This window comes from Macrotis lagotis, chromosome X (assembly GCF_037893015.1).
Source record: "Macrotis lagotis isolate mMagLag1 chromosome X, bilby.v1.9.chrom.fasta, whole genome shotgun sequence".
Taxonomy (NCBI): Eukaryota; Metazoa; Chordata; class Mammalia; order Peramelemorphia; family Peramelidae; genus Macrotis; species Macrotis lagotis.
This window is the reverse complement of record NC_133666.1, coordinates 624,044,622-624,068,503: the sequence shown is the minus strand read 5'-3', so window position 1 is coordinate 624,068,503 and position 23,882 is coordinate 624,044,622. Positions and strand designations below refer to the sequence as shown.

Genomic DNA, 23,882 nt, shown 5'->3' with positions numbered 1-23,882 from the left:
GGCCCGTCCAATCCCAGCGCGGGATGCCGAGGGGGCGGGTCCGAGGCGCGGCCGGGATACTTTGATTGGTGGCGGTTTCCGCTCGCCCGGAGGCCCGGACGGGCGCGCCCCTCTCCCCGGGGGCGGCCGCAGCGGCCGGGGGCCGCGGAGCAGAGGCGCCCCCGAGGCGGCGGCGGGGCCACAGCACCGGGCAGATGCCGGAGGGCGCGGCCCTTCCCGTCCGAGGCTCTGCTTCGTGGGAAGCCCAGGGTGAGTGAGCCGGCTCGGCCGGGGCGGGGGGCAGTAGGGAAGGAGCGGCCTCTTCCATCCCTCCCACCCGGGATGCCGCTTCCGCGTGGCCGACCCCCGAGCCGCCCACCTCCCCCCCGGGGGGCGCAGCCGCAGTGTGGCGCCGCCGTCCCCCCACTTCTAGCTTGGCCTCCCGGGGCCCCCGGGGGTAGTGCCCCGCCTCCGGTTTCCGAGCCCCAGAAACTCCGAGTTGTGTTCACAAGTAGCGGGGCCGGGTGTGGAAGGAGCCTTGGTCGAGCTGGGCGACCCCCGACGTGCGTCCCCCAGCCCGGGGCTGTGCTCGGCCCCCCCCCCCGCCCGGGGCTGTGCTCGGCCCCCCCGCCCGGGGCTGTGCGCCCCAAAGGCAGGACCACAGGCAAGTCCTCAGGGTCCCGGGGCAGAGGTGGCCCGCAAACCCCCTACTGAAGAGAAGGCTCCGGGCAGGGTCAGGGGAGGCATCAGAGCCGCCTTCAAACCTCGGAAGGGGGCATGCGGAGGAGGGGTGAGATTTACTCTAATTGAGGGAGAACAAAAAGCAAAGGGGTGCCAAGAGGCCTGTTGGGCTTTAATAATTAAAACTGTCCGGGGGCACCTAGGTGGCACAGTACATAGATCACCCGCCCTGGAGTCAGGAGTCCCTGAGTTCAAATCTGACCTCAGACACTTAATAATTACCTAGCTGTGTGGCCTTGGGCAAGCCACTTAACCCCAAAAACCTAAAAAAATTTTTAAAAATAATGGAATAATTTGTGATAATAAGTAATAAATAAACTAAAAAATAAGTAAATTAAAAATAATGAATAAAAATAATTTCAAGCTTTGAAAGTTACAGGTTGAATTTTTTATTTTATGTAAATATGTTATGTTTTATTAATATGTATTGTATTATATGTCATAATTACAAATGCTACTAGATAGGCTAGGTTGGAGGAGAGTTTCCAGCATAATTGAGAACCTCATCTCAGGAAATGGTGGGGAAGGGGATAGTTAAATAAAGGTAATAAACATTTATCCTGTATTACAAGGTGTTTCAAATGTCTTAGTGCAGTTTTAAGCGTTAGGACATGTATGCTACATATAATAATTAAATTTTGCTCTTAAAAATTAAAACAAGCTCTATATATAATAGAAATTCTTAAGTTTCAGTTACAATCCCCTCCTGTTCTATAGGATATACATTTCTCCTTTTACTTAGTGTTTAAGATAAACATTTTAATAATAAAAGGGAGAAAAGGAAAAAAATAGTTAGAACTGCCCCAAAAGGAAATGGGCTACTTCTTGAGGGTTGGGTTCTCACTCCTTGGAGGTCTTCAACCTGAGCTGAGTAACCACTTGTCAGAAATATTAATAGTGGGGATTCTTTTCCTACATGTATTGAACTAGATGGCCACTGAAGTCTCTTCTGACGCTTAAGTTCTGTGATATTTTTTTATTCCATAGTAAATGCTTAATAAATTACAATGACTGAATCTATAAATATAAGTTTTAAAGATTTCCTCGCTTTTGTATGTTAAGTGATTTTTGTATTGTCTTTATGATAAGGTACAAATTCCTTAACTTGCTATGAATGTTATGAAAAACCTTCTATAATCTACCTCCACCATACCTTGTTCTCTTTATTTCACATTCTACAAACCAACCAAATTGTTTTTCTCCATTCAATTAGACTGTAAGCTCCTTGAGGGTAGGGACTTATCTTTTTAAAAAAATGAACTTTTATTTGTATCTTCAGTACTGGTACATAGTAGGTGTTTAATAAATACTGGTTAATTTGATTTTCATTCCATCTCCTGTTTTCATTATCTTGTTATCTCCTATCCCTGTAATTTACTCCCCTTCCCTACCCCGGTTCTTTTTTTTTTTTTAGGTTTTTTTTTTTTTTTTTGCAAGGCAAACGGGGTTAAGTGGCTTTCCCAAGGCCACACAGCTAGGTAATTTATATTAAGTGTCTGAGACCAGATTTGAACCCAGGTTCTCCTGACTCCAAGGCTGGTGCTTTATCCACTACGCCACCTAGCTGCCCCTCTACCCCTGGTTCTCTATCTTTCTTCCATGCTCCACTTTCTTTCACATCCCTCAGTTTTGGTGCTTTCTCCTTGCTAAAATTACCTTGTATTTATCTGTCTTCTGGTTGTTTTATGCCCCAGTAAAATATTAACATCTTGAGGTCAGGAATAAGCTTATTCTTGCCTTGCATATTGAACACCTAGCCTACACATTCACATTCTTCCCATTTTCAGTTGTCTATATGACTTCGCAAATTGAAGTCTCATAGAAATTTTAAACACAAACCTCCAAACTTCCATATTGTATTTGAGGGTACTACCATCCTCTCAAGTCACCCAGACTCAGAGATCTCATTCTTAACTCCTCACTTTCTCTCACTTCTCATTACCCAATCTGTTAAGGCCTGTTGAGTTTATCTTTGTAATATCTTTTGAATATGCTCCTTTCTCTGCTCTGAATCTGCCACCACCCTGGTACAGAGGCCCTCATCACCTTGATCTTGAACCATTGCAATAGTAAGTTGGTCAACCTGCCACAAGTCTCTCCCCACTTCAGTGCATCTTCTACTCAGCTTTCAAAGTGATCTTCCTAAAGCAAAGTCATATCATCTACTCCAGTGGCTCTCTATCACCTTCAGGATCAAATGTAAATGTAAAATCCTAAAAAAATTGAACGGCATTCAACACCTCTCATAACCTAGTTCTCTTCTCCCTTCCAATCTTCTCACACCTTATTCCTGGCTAGGTAGGCATGTGGTACTGGCCTCTTTGCTGTTCCTTGAATAAAACATTCCTTGGCTCCATGTCCCATACCTGGAATGTTCTCATTTCTGACTCCTGGCTTCTTTCAAGTTCCAACTAAAATCCCACCTTCCACAAAAAAACTTCCCAACTCCTCTTAATTTTAATCCTTTCATTATTTATAGCCTATTTATTTAGCTTGTTTGTAAATAGTTATTTGCTGGTTGTCTCCCTCATTAGAATGTGAACTTCTTGAGAGAGGGACTGTCTTGTCCCTTTTTGTATCTACCCCCCCCCCCCCAGCATTTAGCGCATTGACTGTCACAGTTTGAGAACTTCTTCCAACAATAATTATCACTTAATCAGCAAGCATTAAGTGCTTACTTTGTGCCAGGGTTGATAGAGAGGCAAAAGTGAAAAGACTCCTGTACTGAAGGAATTTAAAATGAATACAAAGCAATTTGTTAGTGAACTTGGGGAGTGGGAAAGTACCATCTACTGAGAAGACCAGGAAAGGCCTTTTAGGAAGTGACTCTTGAATCAAACTCTGAGAAGATGGGGATTCTGAGAGGTGGAAGTGCATTTCAGGCATGGGATACAGCCAGTGCAATACAGTCAATGTGATATAGCCATTGCAAAGGCAGAGAGTAGAAATGGTATGTCTTTAAGAACAACAGAAATTCAATTTGTCTGGAACCAAAGGAATGGGGAAGTTCTTAACAAACCTCAGTTGGTAAGTATTCTCCCTCAGTTATTGTCTTTCATTCTTTTTTTAATTTAATATTTGGGGCGGCTAGGTGGCGAAGTGGATAAAGCACAGGCCTTGGAGTCAGGAATACCTGGGTTCAAATCCGGTCTCAGACACTTAGTGATTGCCTAGCTGTGTGGCCTTGGGCAGGCCACTTAACCCCATTTGCCTTGCAAAAACCTAAAAAAAAAATTAGTTTAATTTAATATTTATTTATTCTTATTTTAACAAAATATTCTTGTTTAAGAGTAAACAAAATACCCCCTCCCAAAAAAGTATAGACTCGCTTGAGCGATAAAGGGGAGAGAAAAAAGTTAAAGTAAAAAAAATAATAGTAATAATTGTAGGTATGGCCAGGTGGCACAGTGGACAGAGCACCAGCCCTGGAGCCAGGAGCACCTGAGCCCATATCCGGCCCCGTACACCCAACAATCACCCAGCTGTGTGATGTGCAAGCCACCCCCAACCCCACTGTCCTGCAAAAAACAAAAAAAGAAGAAAAAAAGACCCAAAATAAAATAGTAATAATAGTAGGGGTGGCTGGGTGGTGGACAGAGCACTGGCCCTTGAGCCCAGAGCACCCAGGTCCAAATCTGGCCTCAGACACCCAATGGTCACCCTGCTATGCGGCCCCAGGCAGACCACCCAGCCCCATTTGCCCTGCACCCCCCCAAAATAATAATAATAAAAAATGTGCTTCAGTCTGTGTTCTAATAACACCACCAACTCTGTCACGGGTGGATTACATTCTTTCTGATAAGTCCATCACAAAAGATACTTCCATATTTTTCCACCATTGCCATTGCTGATCGCAACTCCCTCCTTTGGTATTTCTCCACTACCATGTGCTATATTTTCTCTCTCCTTTCACTCTGACTCTACTATAGGGTAGCTGAGTGGTGCAGCAGACAGATCCCTGGCCCTGGGGCCAAGAGGCCTTGAGCCCCCATACCACCCCTTAAGCCCAGCATCTACCTGGCCCTATGGTCCTGGACAGGCCATCCAATCCCAGCCCCTTGCAAGAAGTAAAAAAGCAAATGTGTTATATCTGACCACTCTTCCCCCATGGTCCATCCTCTCCTCCATCATTCACATCCCCACCCCTTCCCCTTGTCCCCCTTCTCTCCTTACTCCAGATGTCTATACTCCATTGAGTATATATGCTATTTCCTCTCCTAGCCACCTCTGATGAGAGCAGATTCCCTCATTTCCCCTTGCCTTCCCCCCTTCCATATCATTGCAATAGCTCACTGTAATAAAGAAAAATCTTATTATATGAAATATCTTAGCCTATTCCTCTTCTCCTTTTTCTTTCTCCCTTTACATTTCCCTGTTATCTATTGACTCCATTTTTATACCACAATATATCTTCAAATTCAGTTTTCTCCTGTGCTTCATCTATAAAAGCACCTTCTACCTGCTCTGTTTATTGAGAAGGTTCATGTGAGTATTATCAGTGTCATTTTTCTATACAGGAATACATGGAGTTCATCATCATTAAGTCCTTCATATTTTCCCCTTCTCCTCCACTCTGTATGCTTCACCTGAGTCCTGTATTTGAAGATCAGACCTTCTGTTCAGCTCTGGCCATTCCAACAGGAACATTTGAAATTCCCCTGGTTCATTGAAAGTCCATCTTTTTCCCTGGAAGAGGACATTCAGTCTTGCTGGGTAGCTAATTCTCGGTTGCATTCTAAGCTCTTTTGCCTTCTGGAATATTATATTCCAATCCCTATGAGCTTTTAATGTAGTTGCTGCTAAGTCCTGTGAGATCCTGATTGCAGCTCCATGGTATTTGAACTATGTCATTCTGGCTGCTTGTAATATTTTCTCTTTGACTTGGGAGTTCTGGAACTTGGCTATAATATTTCTGGGGGTTGGTTTTTTGGGATCTTTTTCTCAGGGAGATCGGTGGGTTCTCTCCATTTCTATTTTCCCCTATGCTTCTAGGATATCAGGGCAATTTTCCTGTAGTAATTCTTTGAAAATGATGTCAAGGCTCTTTTCCTGATCATGACTTTCAGGTATTCCAATAATTTTTAGATTATCTTTTCTAAATCTTTTTCCCATATCAGTTGTTTTTTCAATGAGATATTTCACATTTTCTTCTAATTTTTCATTCATTTGGTTTTGAAGTATTGAGTCCTGATTTCTGGTAAATTCATCAATCTCTCTGAGTTCTGTTCTTTGTCTGAAGGATTTGTTTTCCTCAGAGAGCTTTCTTATCTCTTTTTCCATCTGGCCAATTCTGCTTTTTTAAAGCATTCTTCTCCTCAATAACTTTTTGGACTGTTTTATCTATTTGACCTAAGCTGCTTTTTAGCATGCTATTTTCTTCAGCATTTTTTTGAATTTCCTTGACTAAGCTGCTGACTTCATTTTCATGTTTTTCCTGCATCTCTCTCATTTCTTTTCCCAGTTTTTCTTCTATCTCCCTCATTTGATTTTCAAAGTCTTTTTTGAACTCTGTCATAGCCTGAGCCCAATTTCTGTTTTTCTTGGAAGTCTTTAGATGCAGGAGCTTGTGCATCCTCATCTTCAGACTGAGTGTTTTGATCCTTCTTGGGCTCACAGGCAAAATATTTCTCAATGTTGTTCCTTTTGTTTCTCTGCTTGCTCATTTTCCCAGCCTAATCCTGTTTTTGGGGTGCTTCCTGAGCTTTTGGGACACTCCCACAAGGATCTCAGTGTGTGAGGTTCTGTCCTCCCTCCTGGTCTGTGAATGACCATATGCTCCCCCCTCTGCTATGGGGCTGAGGTGGAGGGCGTCCTGCTGTTCTATGGGGGGGCCTAGACAGCGATCAGGATCTGAATGTGGTCAGAACCCCAGAGTCCTGTTCCAGGGACAGGCCAGAGCTTGGCAGTCTCTCTCTTCACTACCCTCCCTCAGCTCAATGGGCTCATGCCCTGGGGCCTCCTGCTTACCAGCTCCACCTGCTTATGTTTCCTGGATCTGGGCTGCTGCTAGACCAAGTTCCTTGGTGTGTGCCCTGAGGGCTGGGCTTCACATGCTCTCTCTGGCAGAGGTCCCCCTCTGTTCCCCCAGCTTGTTTCCGGTGCTCCCCGGGGTGTAGCTCAGAAAACTCCCCCACTGCTGTGAGCCTCGGCTCCCAACACCCTGGGGCTGCCTCCAGGAGGCTGAAGTTCTTTCACTCTGGGAGGCCACCCCTCTGGTGGGCCACCCCTCCAACTCCAGGGAGCAGAGCCTTTCTTCTCTTTTCCAGGTTACCTTAAGTAGGAGAACTGCCTCATTGGGTCCCTCTGTGGGTTCTGTCTTTCGAAAATTTAGTTAGAGTCCTTAGTTTATAGTTTTATGAGAGAGCGCCTAAGAGATGTTCCTCTCTTGTCCATATCTTGGCTCCACCTGTCTTTCATTCTTGAAGAGGACCAAAATGACTTCCATTTGTCGGAATCTAGGTACAGTGAGTTTCCAGCTGTGCTTGGTCAGAACAGTGAGTTCAGAAAACTGTACCCCAGTTCTGACACGAATAATCCACATGCACATTTGGAGTGGAGATGTCTCTAAATTTGTGCATCTCATGTTTCTTTTGAACTACTGTAGTTTTTTTATTTTGCTCATAGAACACAGTGCCTTCATTGATATGGGCATGCCATACTGGGTAGTTCTGTGCCCATGTCACACAAAGTTCTTCAGAGAGATCTTGAATGTGTCCCTGTATCTTCTGACTCCTTCCCTATGAGCTCTTCCCTTGTATAAGTTCTCCATAAAATAGTCTTTTAAGCAAATGTAAATTTGACATTTGAACAACATGACCAGCTCATCAGAATTTTGTTTTCTTCAGTAGAACTTGAATGCTTGGCAATTTACCTCAGGAAAGGACTTCAGTGTCAGTTACTTTATCTTGCCAAGTGTTTGCTAAGACAATTCAAATGCAAACTACTCTGTTTCCTGGCCTGGTACTGGTAGACTGTCAAAGTTTCACAAGTATACAATCATGAGGTCCACACAAGTTCTGTAGACCTTCAGTTTGGTAGGCAGTCTAATACCTCTTCTCTCATGCATTATTCTTAAAGATTAGGCTATAAAACTAATTCAGGCAAAGTAAGGAGATTAATTCTCTTTGGAATGGTGGGAGGTGGGAAGATTGGGAAAAGAAGGGAAGATTTCATGAGAAAATTAGCAAGTGAATTTTTTTTTTTTTTTTTTTTTTAGATTTTGCAAGGCAATGGGGTTGAGTGGCTTGCCCAAGGCCACACAGCTAGGTAATTATTAAGTGTCTGAGGCCGGATTTGAACTCAGGTACTCCTGACTCCAAGGCCAGTGCTCTATCCACTGCACCACCTAGCCGCCCCAAGTGAATTGGTTCTTAAAAGATTATGAGGGGCAGCTAGGTGACAGTGGATAAAGCACTGACCCTGGAGTCAGGAGTACCTGGGTTCAAATCTGGTCTCTTGGATCCTTAATAATTACCTAGCTGTGTGGTCTTGGGCAAACCACTTAACCCCATTTGCCTTGGGAAAAAAAATCTAAAAAATAAAGATTATGAGATCATGAATTTAGATCTGGAAGTGCCCCTAAGGGTGATGCCCCTAAGGATGATTTGCTGAAGGCTGAAAAGGATTTCTGTAGTTGTAAGGCACAGGTTGCACTTCTCCCTGGGGTATTTATTCCCCTTTATTGTATCAGTATCTGATATCACATCTTCATTCTCTTCCTTCTGAGATTTTTTTTCCCCCCCAGGTTCCTTTTCGAGAACTAGGGAGGACTGCTAACTCTTGCCATTAAGCCCCAGGTGAGCATCCTTCCTGAGATTCCATGCTTTCTTTGAATATGGCCTTGAGCCTTCCCTTTTACCAAGAGGCTTCTCAGTGACTCTTAATTGACCAGGGGGCCTGAGCCCCAATTCCTTGCCCCTCCCTACCACTATTCTGGCTAGTAGCTGGGGTTGACCTAGGATCAAGGCTTCCTTATTGCTTGAAATTTGATGGGGTTCCTGTCTGTTCATCTGTCTTACTGACCAAGATAAGCCCAACCTGTATTTTTGATAGATTTTTAGAAAAGTACTTTTCTGTACATGGGGGCTTCAATCTGTGTTCTAATCTGATGCTGGAGGAGATATTCTATAGTCTTTAACTCTTCTTTCCTCTAAAATGATATGGAAATCCTGAGAAAAAGATCATTGCCATAATTATCACATGTGCATATGCCCCTTCCCCAGTTCCTGTGCATATACCACACATACTTTGATTCATACCTGGATGTATTCATTGAAATGCTTATATTCAGGAGCTCTTGTAGTGGCAAACATACCTGCAATTCATCAGATTTGCTTGCCTTACCTCTCCCCTCCCACTTCTTGGAACTATATTAGCAACTTGTTGTTTCAGGTAGACATGATATTTGAGGATGTGGCTGTGTACCTTACCCAGGAGGAGTGGAGCTGTCTGGGTCCTGCTCAAAGGGGTCTCTACAGGGATGTGATGCTGGAGAATTATGGGAACATAGTCTCACTAGGTAAGACCCTGCCCTCAGTATACATATTTGAGCTTCTTGGTTTTGGTGAATAGTCATGGGTGTTTAAAGGATTTAGTCAGGCTGAGGAATCAGATTCCCAATTACATCTGGGCTTGTCACTTGTCACACCTAAGTCTGGTATAGAACTGAAAATGATGAGTACCTCCGAGCCTATACTTTTTTCCAAACTCAGAATAGCTTGTTTCGAGCCCTGAACTTCTGCCCTAGGCATAGAATCACAAAATCTTAGAGTGGGAGGTTCAGAGATCATCTGTACTTAAACCTAAATAGGAACCCCTTCTAAACTGCTCCCTATAAGCATTTATCCATTTTCCTCTTCAAGAACTCTAGTGATGGAGAACTCACTGTCTTATGAAACCCTAAGCATCTTTCCTTTATATAGAGGGAAATATAACTCTTTGCATCCTCTACATATTCTTCTAATAGCAAGGTTTAATAGAAACATCCCTAGATATTGAGTTCCCCTGCATTCTAATGGGAAATAAATTGTTTCCTCTGCTTAGCTCAACAACTGATTGATCCTTTATTGTCTTTTAGGATGGTAGTCCTGAAATCCCTCCAAATAGCACTCAGACATTTCCAGGACTTTTCTATCATGACTTTTTTGGATATATTTTTTCTCACTAATCCTCACATATTTACTAGGTCTCATTCATTTTCTGATAAGCAGGATTTCCAGTGTCCAAACCTGATGTGATATCCTTACTGGAACGAGGGGAAGAGCCCTGGGTCTTGGATAGGCAAGGAGTTAAGGGAAGAGAGATTTTTAGAAACAACTACTTAGGTAAGTGAATGTAATTTTTTCTTTCAGTAAGTATATTTTATATATTTACAGAGCATCCCCCATTTACTCAGTGTGTTACTAGGCAGGGATCACAATCTCATTAAGCTGTTAAACTGAAAAACACCTTAGAGGTCATCTAGTTCAGGGTGCTGAGACAGAGAAGATATATGATTTATTTAGGATCTAAACTCTTGGCTCCAGGATTCTTTTTACTTACACCATAGCTATTTCCAGGTATTATAAACCAATCTATAAACCAATCCAGCCTAGGAATGATATTATTATGAATAAGTGGTCTGTTGAGAATCCTGAATTGGGGTAGCTAGGTAGCACAGTGGATAGAGCACCAGCCCTGGAGTCAGGAGTACCTGAGTACAAATCAGGCCTCAGACACTTAATAATTACCTAGCTGAGTAGCCTTGGGTAAGCTACTTAACCCCATATGCCTTGCAAAAACCTTTTAAAAAAACATAATCTAAAGCTAGAATTTGTGCATTTTTCATTTTTACCATAGTTTTCCAGTATTAACAAGTGTTACTCTAATAATGTAAACTCTATGCAGAGGTGGAATTAAGATAGCAGGGTGAAAGGAAACATTTTAGCAACATTTCTTTTCCCCTACAACCTAGAAAACACTTCTGATTAGGAAAGTCAAGAAGTCACATTGAGTCATTTTTCCAGCTCAGAATAGCTTAGGAAGATAGAGAGCACTGCATACACTAGAGTAAAGGTTGGCCTTGAGTGCAGCATGGAAGCATAGGGAAAGGAGCACACAGATCCTAGGGGACACCTGAACCAGTGGTGGGAGCAGGAATGGCTGGCCTCAAACAGCTCTGTCTGTGACCCAGTTCAGGGTCATAGATCCAATGCAAAGAAGAGTAACATGACTAAGTCCAGAGTCCTAGCTGTAGTAGACATAAGCTAGGACCAAAGGAGAGACAGTAAATCAGTTGCTCTGAAACTGCAGAACTCCCTAAAGAGGCTAAATGCAGTAGCAGTCTACTGAAACTCAACTGTACATACAAGCCAACAGATCAAAAACTTGGGTCAGGAAGTTGCCGAATCTAGATCAGGAAGGCAGGGAAAACTCTCCTCTATGGACTACAGTACTTTGGAGGTACTGAAAACTTTCAGGCCCCCAGACTAAGCTGTGAAAGTAGCAGAAGTTCAGGCCAGATATCCCCTCTCCCCATCAGAAATGAGCAGAACCCAATATTAACACAAAGTCCAAATTCAAGAAGGAGGCGGGAAAAATTGGCATACAAAAAGACACTGTGACAGCATCAATAGAACTATACTTTATGAAAATCACTTTGACAGCTGTATCAAGGATGGACTGGAATAAATGATTTTTGCAGTCCAGGTGGTGATGAGGGACCAAACTGGGGTGGTGGCTGTGTGAATAGAAAGAAGAGTTTGACTAGTTATGTGACCAATGGGAAAAATATAGAAGTACCCATCTCAAGATTTTTCTTCAGATGAAATATACTATATAAAAATACTTTATTAATCTTACTATAGTTTGTTAGAAACCCTCTATCAGGTGGATCTGGGCAGCTTGGTGGCGTAGTGGATAAAGCATTGGCCTTGGAGTCAGGAGTACCTGGGTTCAAATCCGGTCTCAGACACTTAATAATTACCTAGCTGTGTGGCCTTGGGCAAGCCACTTAACCCCATTTGCCTTGCAAAAAAAAAAAAAGCCTAAAAAAAACAACCCAAAAGGAATATCAGGTGGATCATGTTTCCAGTACCATTCCTAATAATTTCAAAGCAAAATTTCCTGATAGAAAAAAATCATTATTATGAAGTATGTAATGCCTATTGTCTCCCATTGAGTCTGAATTTTCATATAACTGAAATTTACTTCTTTAAACTTCTAAAATTTCATTATAAACATTTTAGTGAAACATTTTTTACAATAATTTTATACAACTTTTTAATTAAACAATTTATACAACTTTTTTTTCCTTTTAAATTTTACCTTACTCAGATCACATCTGGAATGTTATTTTTGTTTCTGGATACCACATTTTAGGAAACACTGGAACACACTTATTGGAGCATAACCAGAGAGGTGATCAAAAATGTTACAGAACCAGAGATCATACCATTCTGGATCAAATGAAGAATCTAGATAAAGTTTAACCTAGAGTAGAAGACTTAGGGGAACATAGCAGTTTGACTTCACTTATTTGAAGGATTTTTATGTGGAAGATAGTGTTTTTGATGCTTGGTTTTTAGAGGACAAAACTAGAAACAGTGACTGGATGGTTGCAGAGATACAGATTTTGACTCAATTAAGAAAGTTCTTATCGATTAAAGCTGTCCTAAAGTTGTTTAGGCTCCTTCTGAAGGTAGCAGATCCCTATCACTAGAGATGTTCTAATAATTCCTAGTTAGGAAGGACTTCCTATTTAGGTGCAAGTTACATTATGTGGCTTCTGAAGTTTCTTCCAGCTCTGAGACTGTATGATTCTAAACAAAGTATACTGAATATAATTTAACCTTTTCTTTGATGACTGATGGTAGTCATCATAAACATTAGTTATTGGGAGGGCTCTGATCTTACCAACACATAACTTAAGAGTAATCATAGCTGTGTCACTAACTCCCTTAACTCTCTGGACCTTATTTTCCTCATCTATGTTGTGAGGTATCAAACTAGAAGTGGTGTCATTTTGTAACTCTTGGCAGTCCAGTGAAACCTATGAACTCCTTCTCAGAGTAATGTTATACATAATGACACATAAAACAAAGTATATAGGATTACAAAAGAAACCATTTATATTTTAAGTTCTATCAAAAATACTTAAAAAACTCAGCAAGTTTAAAGTCTTCAGGTTAACCCTTGGACTAAAGCATTTTTAAGATTCCTTGCTTATTGACTGATTGGCTGACAGGATGATTGACAGCTCTGACATTCTATACTTTTATGATTCTTTGTGTTCCCAAAAAGTCATTTGCTTCATTAACTTTGAACTATTCTTGCCCCCAATAGTTTACCTTGATACATAAAATATAACCTGTAATTTGTGAATTTTATATTTATTTTAGTTCATGGAACTAGCACTGAGAAGTTACCTCAAAAGCTGGTACCTTTTACAGAAAGGAAATTGCATGGAGTGATGTCCAAGGGAATTGCAGAGGATATCTTCCAGGGATTTGATTTTGAAGAAACCTGGGCCTACGAAAGAGAATTAGAAAAACATCCAAAAAATCTTGCAGTTAGAATACTGAAGAAATCCTTTTGCCAAGAGAGGGGTTTTGGACCAAGCAAGATCTGCCAAAAAACTTCTATAGGTCAGAGAAATCAAAAGTGTAATGAATTTCAAGAAAGCTTCAGTCTGAGTTCAAACCCTGTTAGACATCAGAACATTCCTATAGGAGAAAGACTTCATCAAGAATTTACAGGTGATTTAACTTTCAAACAGAATCCAAACCTGATTAAATATCAGAGAATCAATATGAGTGAAGAATCCTATAAATCTAACGTACATGGGAAAGCATTCAGAGAGAGTTCGACCTTTATTGAACGCCAGAAAATTCACAATGGAGAGAAACCTTATGAATGTGATAAATGTGGGAAAACTTTCAGTCAGAGCTCTAATCTTATTGATCATCAGAGAATTCACACAGGAGAAAAACCCTATGTGTGTAAAGAATGTGGGAAAGCCTTCAGGCAGAGCTCTAACCTCATTAAACACCAGAGAATTCACACAGGAGAAAAACCCTATAAGTGTAATGAATGTGGGAAAGCCTTTAATCAAAGCTCCAATCTCATTAAACATCAGAGGATTCATACAGTAGAAAAACCTTATGAATGTAATGAATGTGGGAAAACCTTCAGTCAAAGCTCACATCTAATTAGCCATCAGAGGATTCATACTGGAGAGAAACCATATGAATGTAGTGAATGTGTTAGAGCCTTTAGTACCCGATCATCTTTTATACAACATTGTACAATTCATACTGGAGAGAAACCTTATAAGTGTAATGAATGTGGAAAAACCTTCAACCAGAACTCTAACCTTACTAAGCATCAGAGAATTCACACTGGAGAGAAGCCTTACAAATGTAATAAATGTGGAAAAACCTTTAACCAGAACTCTAACCTTACTAAGCATCAAAGAATTCATACTGGGGAGAAACCCTATAAATGTGATAAATGTGGGAAAGCTTTCAGTGCTCGTTCATCTTTTATACAGCATCATAAAATTCACATTAGTGAGAAATTGTACCATGAATGTTGAAAAACCTTCAGCCAGCATTTTAATAAACATCAAAGAATTCATAATGAAATCTTACAAATGTGGTGAATGTGAGAAATGCTTGAGGGATAGGCTCATTCTTTATTCCACAATCTAGAAAGCATACTGAAAGTGAAAATAAATAATAAAAATGACAAGTGTAAGAAGATTTTGTGTGTATAATTATTATAGGAAAGCTTTTAACCTCTGTATGTGTTGAATTTTTTAAAACACTAAGAATTCACAATTTATAATGGAAAGAAAACCTATGACTTACAATGAATAATGCAAAATATATCAGGAAGATCTCTGATCTAGTAAATGTCTGAAAGTTTACACTGGGGCAAAACTGACTCCCAAGAGAAACTTTTAGGAATGCCTTGGGCTTCATTTAAAAGCATAACAGTCATTATGGAGAAAAAAGCAAGTTCATTGAATCATTTTTAGTAAGAGTTTAGAGGATTCATTTGAGAGAAATCTGATAAAAAAAATATTTGGATACATAGGTTGGACTGTGATTTCATCAGAGTGAAATCTGTCATCTACCCATGACCTTAAGAAATAATTTCTATGAAGCAGCAATTGAACCCAAATTTTCCTAACTCCAAACCTGGTACTCTACCCACTGTATCACACTGCCTCTAACTTGAAATGAAGATAATATTTTGGTGATATAATGCTTAAAAGTTTGTGATGTGCTTTAAAAATAGTTCACAATAATCTTGTGATATCCTGTAAATATTACTGTTCTCAATTTACAATTGAGGAAATAAGCTCAGAGAGCTGTAAGGGTTAGAATTTGAACCAGTGTCTCTTTGACATCATTTCCAGCACTTTAATCTACTGTATTATATTGCCATTCTTAATAAAGATGAATTATATATGCATCATATGGCAAAGCAGCTAAAGACTTTAAAGAAAAAACTTACTCAAAAGCCAGAACACCTCAGAAAATAAAATCCCTGACATTCCTCTTTCAGATCTTTATTTTAAGAAAGAAGAAGGGGCGGCTAGGTGGCACAGTGGATAAAGCACTGGCCCTGAAGTCAGGAGTACCTGGATTCAAATCCAGTCTCAGACACTAACTGTGTGGCCTTGGGCAAGCCACTTAACCCCATTTGCCTTGCAAAAAATAAACCTAAAAAAAAAAGAAAGAAAAGGGGTGGCTAGGTGGCACAGTGGATAGAGTATTGGCCCTGCAGTCAGGAGTACCTGAGTTCAAATTCTGCCTCAGACACCTAATAATTACCTAACTGTGTGGCCTTGGGCAAACCACTTAACCCCATTGTCTTGCAAAAACATTAAAAAAAAAAGTATTATAGATCTAATGATATTAACAAAACTCAAGTTGATAAATCTATATTGATTATAGAATAAGAGTAACAAGATAAGTTTTTTCTTTAAAAGTTATTTTTAATTACATGTAAAAACAATTTTTAACATTTTTTTAAAATTTTGAGTTTCAAGTTCTTTCCTTCCCCCTTTCCTTGAAGGCAGTTTGATAGATTATACATATGCAGTCATGCAAGACTTATTTCCACAATAGCCATGTTGCTAAAGAAAACACAAAAAAACACAAGAAAAATAAAATTTTAAAAGTATATTTTGATTTTTATTCAGATTCTCAACAGTTATTTTCCTGGAAGTGGTTAAAATTTTTTATCATTAAATTTTCTTAGACTACTGCTGAAATTCCTAAGTCATTCACAGTTGATCTTAGCATAGTATTGCCATTATTGTATATATTGTTCTCCTGATTTTGCTCACTTCACTTTGTACCTAATTCATATAATTCTGACCATATTTTTTTAAAACCATTTTGCTTGTCATCTCTTGTAGCACAATAATATTTTATCATAATCATACTACAATTTGTTTAGCCATTCCTCAGTTCATGGACATCCCCTTACTTTCCAGTTCTTTGCCACCACAAAAAGCTATTGTAAATATTTTTGTACATATAGGTCCTGTTTTAATTTCTTAAATTTAAATACCTAATAGTGTTATTGCTGGTCAAATGTTAATCACAATTTTATAATCCTTTGCACTTAGTTCCAAATTGCTCTCTAGAATGGTTGAATTGGTTCATAATACCACAATGTATTAATGTCCCAATTTTTCCACATCTTCACCAGTATTTAAAAAAAAGTTCTCCCGCCATCAAGCAGCTTATATTTTAAGGAAATAATATGTTTGCTAGTATAAAATTATTATAAAATAAACTTTGAGTTATTTCAGGGGAGAGACAATAGTAGCTGATGAGATCAGAAAAGACTCACAGGAGAACTGATTTGAGCTGAGCTTTGAAGGAAGCTCAAAATGCAAAGGGAGTGAGAAAGAGGTACATTTTAAAAAAGGTGAAAGCCTGTGCAAAAGCATAGAGATGGAAACCATTACTGAGAAACAAGGTCAGTTCAACTAGACCTTAGTTTGGGTGAAAGCAAGTAGTTTATAAAAAAATCTAGAAAAAATGCTAGAGCTACATCATGAAGGGCTTTAAAGGCCAAATGGATCTTTCAGGCAATTTGGAGCAACTGGAGTTTACCAAGTAGAGAGTGATAGTTAGACCTATGCTTTAGGAATGACTATAAATACAAAAACTATATAAAATACATAGAAATAACTAAAAATCCTATTTTTCTTGTTTTAACATTTTGACTGCTTTTTACTTTTAAACACCTATATAAGTTTTAATATATCTGTCCCTTATAAGAATGTTGAAAAATAAATATTAAGAGTCTATAATGTGCCAGGCCTGGGGATATGAAAAGAGGCCAAAGACAGCTCTTAAGGGGTTATAATTGAATGTGGGAGAACTTAAATTATTTTTAATATGATCAACATAGTAAAATTAACCAATATAAGTATATTATTACATTCTATTCCATGTCCACAGATCCCTCATACCCATGCAAAGACAAGAGGAAAGTATATTTTCATCCTTTGGTGCCAAGCATGGCATTTAAATTCAATTATTTTGTTCCATTTATGTTGTAGTAGTCATTGTATATGTTGATTTCCTCCTTATTTCATTTTTCAGTTCTTATAAATCCACCTATACTTCTTTGAAGTCTTCATACGAAATATCACTTTGGTAGCTATGTGAGGTTGACACGAAGTAGAGATACCAATTAGGAAACTTACAATAGTCTAGCAGAGGTCAATAAACATTAAATGCCTACTATTTGCCAGGCACTATACTAAGCATTGTGAGATACAGAGACAAAAGGTAATCCCAGCTTTTAAGGAGTTTACAATCTAATGGGGTGATGAGTTAGAGCAGTCACTTGTATGAGAAAAAAGAATTTCTGCAAGAAAGGTGGAGGTAGAATTAGTGAGACTTAGACAACCAGTTTACTATAAGATAATTGTAAAAATATTTAGCATAATACTTGGTACATTTAAAAATTATTAAATATTTTATTTTCCCGATAATATATGCAACAGTAGTTTTAAACAATCACTTTGCAAAGTTTTGAATTTTACATTTTTTCTACCTCCCCCCTCCCTTCCCTTTCCCCTCCGTGGTCTACATTTAAACTCTACTACTTTCTTTGGATATGGATAGTATTTTCTATCATAAGTCTTTTAGACTTGTCTTTTATTATTGTGCCACTGAAATTGGTGCATTTTGAATTGTTTGTTGTGTCCAGCTCTTTGTGACCCCCATTTTGGAGTTTTGTCAAAAGATGCTGGAATGGTTTGCCACTTCCTTTTCCAGCTCATTTTACAGATGAGGAACTGAAGCAAACAGGGTTAAGTGACTTACTCAGAGTCACACAGTAGATGAGACTGGGACTTGAACTCATAAAGATGAGTTTTCCTACTTCTAAACTCAATGATCTATCCACTGCATCACTTAATTAACCATTGGAGCTATATAAATGTATATTCCCTTTCCTTCCTCCTATGTGGGGTGAGTGAGAGGTGTTTAGGATTATTCACTCTAAGGCTGTGAACATAGGATTGGAAGGATGGTGGTATCCTTTACCAAAAATAGGGAATAGGGGCGACTAGGTGGCACAGTGGATAGAGCACTGGCCTTGGAGTTAGGAGTACCTGAGTTCAAATCCGGCCTCAGACACTTAATAATTACCTAGCCATGTAGCTTTGGGCAAACCACTTAACCCCATTGCCTTGCAAAAACTAAAAAAAAAAAAAAAAATAGGGAATATCAGGAGAGGGGTAGGTTTTCAGGAAAAAATAATGAGCTTTGTTTTGGACAGGCTATGTTTGAGGTAGCTATGGGACATCCAGTTCAAAATATTCAGCAGGTGATATGAGCCTCAGGAAAGTAAAATTGAATGTATAGATTTTGGAATTGTCTACAAAGAGATGACAATTGAATGTGTGGACATTGATGGGACCATCGGGAGAAAAAGAGGAGAGCCCAGGAAAGAAACTTGAGATACACCCAGTAAATGGGGGTATAGAATGCTGACATAGCAAAGCAAATAGGAATGGTCAGAGTAGCAAAGGAGAACCAAGAAAGCAATGTGAAAATATAGAAAGAGAAAACCAGGAAGAGAATATGATTGGCTGAAGTATTATAGAGAGATTGAAAAGGATGAGAACTGAGAAAAGGTTTTCAGATTTAACAAATAAGTTTATTGGTAACTGCAGAGAGCAGTTTTACTTTGGTGATGAAATAGGTAGTCAAATAGGTATTTAGAAGGGACTGAAAGCAGGGGAAGAGAATGCAAAACTTAACTAGGGGTAAGTCTTTCCCTAGGAACTTTTAGTTATGAAATACTAATTTAAAAGAGGAAATGAATTCTAAATACTACAATTTCAGAACAAGTGAGTAAGCCATAAGTTCCATAATGCATTTGAAGAGCAATTCATCTATATGCTACTATATTAACTCCCCCAAAATAAAGATGGCATTCTTCCAGACTCCTTTCATTAGAAAAATATGGTCATCATACCTAAACCAGAGAGCTATAAGGGAAGGCAGGGCAAAACCATAGATCATTATCTCAATATCAATGTAAGTAATTTAAAGATTTTATTTTTAATATGGTCAAAGTTGATTTACACTAGGGATACAAGGGCAGTAAAAGATTTTAGGAAAATAGCATAATTAATCATTAAAAATAAAATATAGAACCAGTAAAAGCCTTTGGCAAACTCATAAAACATATTAAATATGCCAACCAAAACAGATATGAAACCAGGAGCTATCATTTGTATTGGTCAAACATTAGTATTCCCAGTTATTAAAAGTAACTATTATTTGATAGTACAAGAAAGACCAGCTATAGCAATTAAGGCAATAAGCATTGATATGGAGAAGGCAAAATTCCAGTTTGCAGATAACATTTACTTAGTAAAACTTAAGAGTATAAAAAATGGGACATTCAGTAGGAAAAAGATTATAGCATGATATCCAAAATATCTAATTTTTTTTATCTTAACCACCAAAAGTTTAGAGGAAAAAGTGACAAATTCTACTTCAGATAGACCCCAAATGCAGAAAATATCTGGAAGTTAACCTACCAATGTATATACAAGTTAAATACAACCAAAGATAATGTTTATATTAAAAAATGGAAGGCCTAAAAATTTGAGAGGTTGTGCTATGTGACTGGATAATACAATATAGTAAAAGTAATGATATTGCATAAATTAAACTGCCATTTTAGCACTCTACCAATCAAACTGCCAAATGATATTTGAATCAGATAAAATTCACATGGAGGGGTAAAAGTTAAAAAGTACTAAATTCACATATATGGATGTATTGGTACAAAGGATGGATAAATAGATTTAGAGGGTATGTTTGGAAATAAAGATAATTTAAAAAAAACACTTGCAATTATGAATTACTATGTGAAAGGCACTTCATCAGGCACTAAGAATACAAAGAATAAAAATATCCCAAAGTGTCCCTGCCCTTTAGGACTGTAGTATTTTCTACTAGACAATACAAGATAATTTAAGGTAGAAGAAAGTACTAAGAATTAGGAGTATCAGGAAAGATTTCATGGAAGACATATTACCTGAGCTTGAGCTGTAAAGGAAACTAGGAATTCTAAGATAAGAGAGATGACCAGGGAAAGTATTCTAAGCATGGAGGATAGTCACCCAAGCTCCCAACCCAGCTGTCATTCTCAATTCAATCACTCATCCTACATATCCAATTTGTTGCCACATACTGTTTATTCTACCTTTGCAACATTTCTTGAATATGCTCTCTTCTCCTCTGATGTACAATTACTATTCTGCTTTTGACCCTTATTACAGGGACTACTGCAATAGCTTCTAATTGATCTCCCTGCCTAAAGTCTCTTCCTATTACAGTCTATCCTATACTCATCTTCCAAAATGACTTTCATAAAGCACAGGTCTGATAATATCAGCCCCTATTTGGTAACTGTAGTGGATCCCTATTAGCTCCAGAATCAAATATAAAATTCTTTGCTTCTTAAAGCCCTTCCCACCTTTTCAGTTCTAATATTTTTACTTATCTTTATGTACTCTGATCTGTTAATACTAGACTTTTTATTGTTCCATCTCCTGATAATGTAGCTTTTCATTGGCAATCTATATACCTGGAATGGTCTCCTTGTTTATTTCTACCTTCTGGTTTCCATCATGATTCAGTTCAAATTCTACAAAGGCTTTCTGCAAGAGAATTTTCTTGATCCTCCACTCTGCTAACTGCTAATGCCTTCCCTTTGAGACTATCTTATATATGCATTGTTTTCATGTTAACTCCACCATTAGAATGTAAATAAACAGGCAGGCAATATTTTTGCCTTTCTTTGTATCACCAACAATCAGCACCATGTGGTAGAGGAAAAATTGGGAAGAGAAATGAATGATACAAGAAAATTATGAAAAGAAAATTAATAGGTAAAAGAGGCACTGAAAAATACTGAAGAAAGCAATTCTTTAAAAAACAAGATTGCTTGATGGTAAAAGAGACACAAAAATTCACTGAAAAGAAGTAGAATAGGTCAAATGGAAAAGGAGGTACAAAAACTCACTGAAGGAAATAATTCCTTAAAAATCAGATTTGGTCAAGTAGAAGCTAATGACTCCATGAAACATAAAGAAAAAAGGCAAAAAAAAAAATGTGAAATGTCTTATCAGAAAAACAACTGCCTGCAAAATAGATCAAATTAAGATAATTTAAGTATTATTGGACCACCTGAAATCTATGATAAAAAAAAGTCTGGACATCAATTCCAAGAAATTATAAAAGAAACCTGCTATCTTAGGTTCAGAAAGTAAAATGGAAATGTAAAGAATCTCTTCTTTCACAACATGACTAGTATGGAAATGTGTTAAACATAATTTGAACATATATAACCTATATTAGATTAATTGCTGTCATGAGGAGGAAGGGTGAGGGAAGGGAGAAAAGGGAGAGACAGAAATGTGGAACTGAAAAGCTAACAAAAAAAAGTGGGGATGACAAACAAGTTTGTACTAGGATAAGCGGTGAGGGAGAGATAGAATGGGAAAATTTTCTCACAGAAAAGGTATACAAGGCAGAGCTTTTGTGCTGGAGGGGGAAATGGGGAGAGTGGGAAATACCTACCTCACTCATCAAAATTAGTTCAAAGAGAAAGAATACACACACACACACACACACACACACACACACACACACACACACACAGGTTTTCTAAAGGGAAGTAAAATTTGATTATGGATGACTTTCTAAAATCTGAGTCACAAAAGAAAATAGATGATAGAGAAGAGTTGGATCAAGTGAGGGTTTTTTTTTTAAGAATAGAAGAGACATGGGCATGTTTGTAGGCAACAAAGAAGCATCCAATGGACAAGGAGAGATTGAAGATTATTAGTGGGGATAATAGCTAATCTGCTGGAGAAGACGGACCATATTAGGATCACTTGTGCATGTAGAAGGGTTTATCTTGGCAAGAAGGGTAACTTTTTTTATGTGAGATAGTGAAAGAGGAAATGGGGAAGGAAGAATAGATTAATGTGAGATAAAAGGAGACAGAACTTTTGCAAATCACTTAAGTTTTTTAAAGGGGTGGTAGTAGGGGTCACTACTTTGCATATTGTCTACTTGGTGGGGAGAGCTATTTTGATCCTAGGTTTTCCTCTTAATTGGCAGTAAATTTATTGGAATCCTGGCTCCTTAGAGCACCATTACTTTATATGCAAGTTACCTGACTAATAACATCCAATAGCTTTGTTGACATCATACTTTTTTTTTTGACATCTTGTGATTTCATTAGTGTGAAATTCACTCAACCAATGTGATAAACAACATTTCTGTAATTTATAGTCTTAGAGCCTGGGGCACTGAGAGATTAAGTGATTTACTTGTCTAGGATCACACATGTGATCTTAGTATGTGTTTATAGGTAGAACTTTAATACTGGTCTTCTGTACGCTGAGACCAGATTTATAATCACTACATAATAACATATTAAATATAAAGTGTAATATTATTGTAGTAATCAAAGAATTAAATTGGCTAGAGAGTTATATGACTGAAGTAGGTCTAAGGCAAAAACTGGCTTAGATTTATGGTCATAAAGAATGATAACATGGGTGGCTAGGTGGCACAGTGGATAGAGCACTGGTCCTGGAGTCAGGAGTACCTAAGTTCAAATCCGGCCTCAGACACAATAATTAACTGGCTGTGTGGTCTTGGGCAAGCCACTTAACCCCATTGCCTTGCAAAAACCTAAAAAACAAAAACAAAAATAAAGAGTGATAACACATCTGATAAATCATGGGAAACTAAATACTTTAGTCAAGAAACAGTTCTAAAATACAAAAAATCTTATATGAAGTATGTACATACAAGATGTATATATAGTAGATGGAAGATAATCTAAGAGGGGAAGGCATTAGTAGCTGAGGAAATGGAGAATGGGGCAAAGTTTCTTGCAGTAAATAAGATTTGAGTTTAGTCTTGAAAGAAGTTGGAGAAATTAAATGGAAGAAATGAAAAATATCCCAGGCAAGGGGAGAGCCAGTGCAAAGGTACAGTGTTGGGAGATGAAGTATCTGTGTACCAGTCCTTCCTTGGTAGATAATATAGTAACAATCTATAAATTATTTGTGATTAAGGTGGGTTGGAAAAGGGGAGAAGAAAAGAAAGAATCATAGATGGATTATAAAGGAAGTTTAGGATCTATTAAAAAAAAAAACCCTTATAGATGTCAGGAAGTATTTGGGGCATTATTAGGTAAGATCAAGAGGACACATCCTCTGGGATGAATAAAGGGAGGGTGATCTCAGATTCCACTGAGTACCCCGGAGTTTTTCAATGGGAAATAAAACAAAGGAAGTTGTAAGTAAACAATGTGCTTTAATTGCTTTCTCTATTAGTTTTCAGGAGAGCCTAATCATATCTTTGCAAAGAAATCTGATCCAAGATTTCTATGAAATAACTAGATCTGGTTTGTAGCTGTGATAAAGCATCAATAGAGATGTGAAGGTGAAAGGAGAGAAGGGAGAAAGGAAGACTATCTGCTTTTTGGGAGTGGTATGTAATGAAATACAGATCCCTGCAATGAAGATTTTAACTTGGGATGGAGACTCTTTCCTTTAACAGTCACAAACCAACTGATGACAGGTCATATAGACTGTCTTATAC

At 38.5% G+C, this 23,882-nt stretch overlaps 1 protein-coding gene across 2 annotated transcripts; it reads left to right on the top strand.

Annotated features, from left to right (window-relative positions):
- The first annotated feature begins 98 nt into the window (after positions 1-98).
- LOC141500227 (uncharacterized) lies at positions 99-20,160 on the top strand. 2 transcript variants are annotated; one of them, XM_074203229.1, is made up of 4 exons: positions 99-249; positions 9,116-9,238; positions 9,930-10,043; positions 13,098-20,159. In XM_074203229.1, exons 1-4 carry the CDS (start codon positions 195-197, stop codon positions 14,291-14,293), a joined length of 1,488 nt encoding a protein of 495 aa, XP_074059330.1. In that variant the 5' UTR covers positions 99-194; the 3' UTR covers positions 14,294-20,159. The 2 variants fall into 2 exon arrangements, with proteins under 2 accessions (XP_074059330.1, XP_074059331.1); XM_074203230.1 differs by lacking the exon at positions 99-249 and adding an exon at positions 8,413-8,516 and having other exon boundaries at positions 9,112-9,238; positions 9,927-10,043; positions 13,098-20,160.
- The last annotated feature ends 3,722 nt before the right edge of the window (positions 20,161-23,882 follow it).

Bases quoted from the DNA above. Each gene is read 5' to 3' on its own strand.
- LOC141500227 (XM_074203229.1), top strand. From the start codon at position 195: ATGCCGGAGGGCGCGGCCCTTCCCGTCCGAGGCTCTGCTTCGTGGGAA. The intron at 250-9,115 runs GTGAGTGAGCCG...TGTTTCAGGTAG, and splicing joins TGCTTCGTGGGAAGCCCAGG to ACATGATATTTGAGGATGTG. The intron at 10,044-13,097 runs GTAAGTGAATGT...TATTTATTTTAG, and splicing joins TTTTAGAAACAACTACTTAG to TTCATGGAACTAGCACTGAG.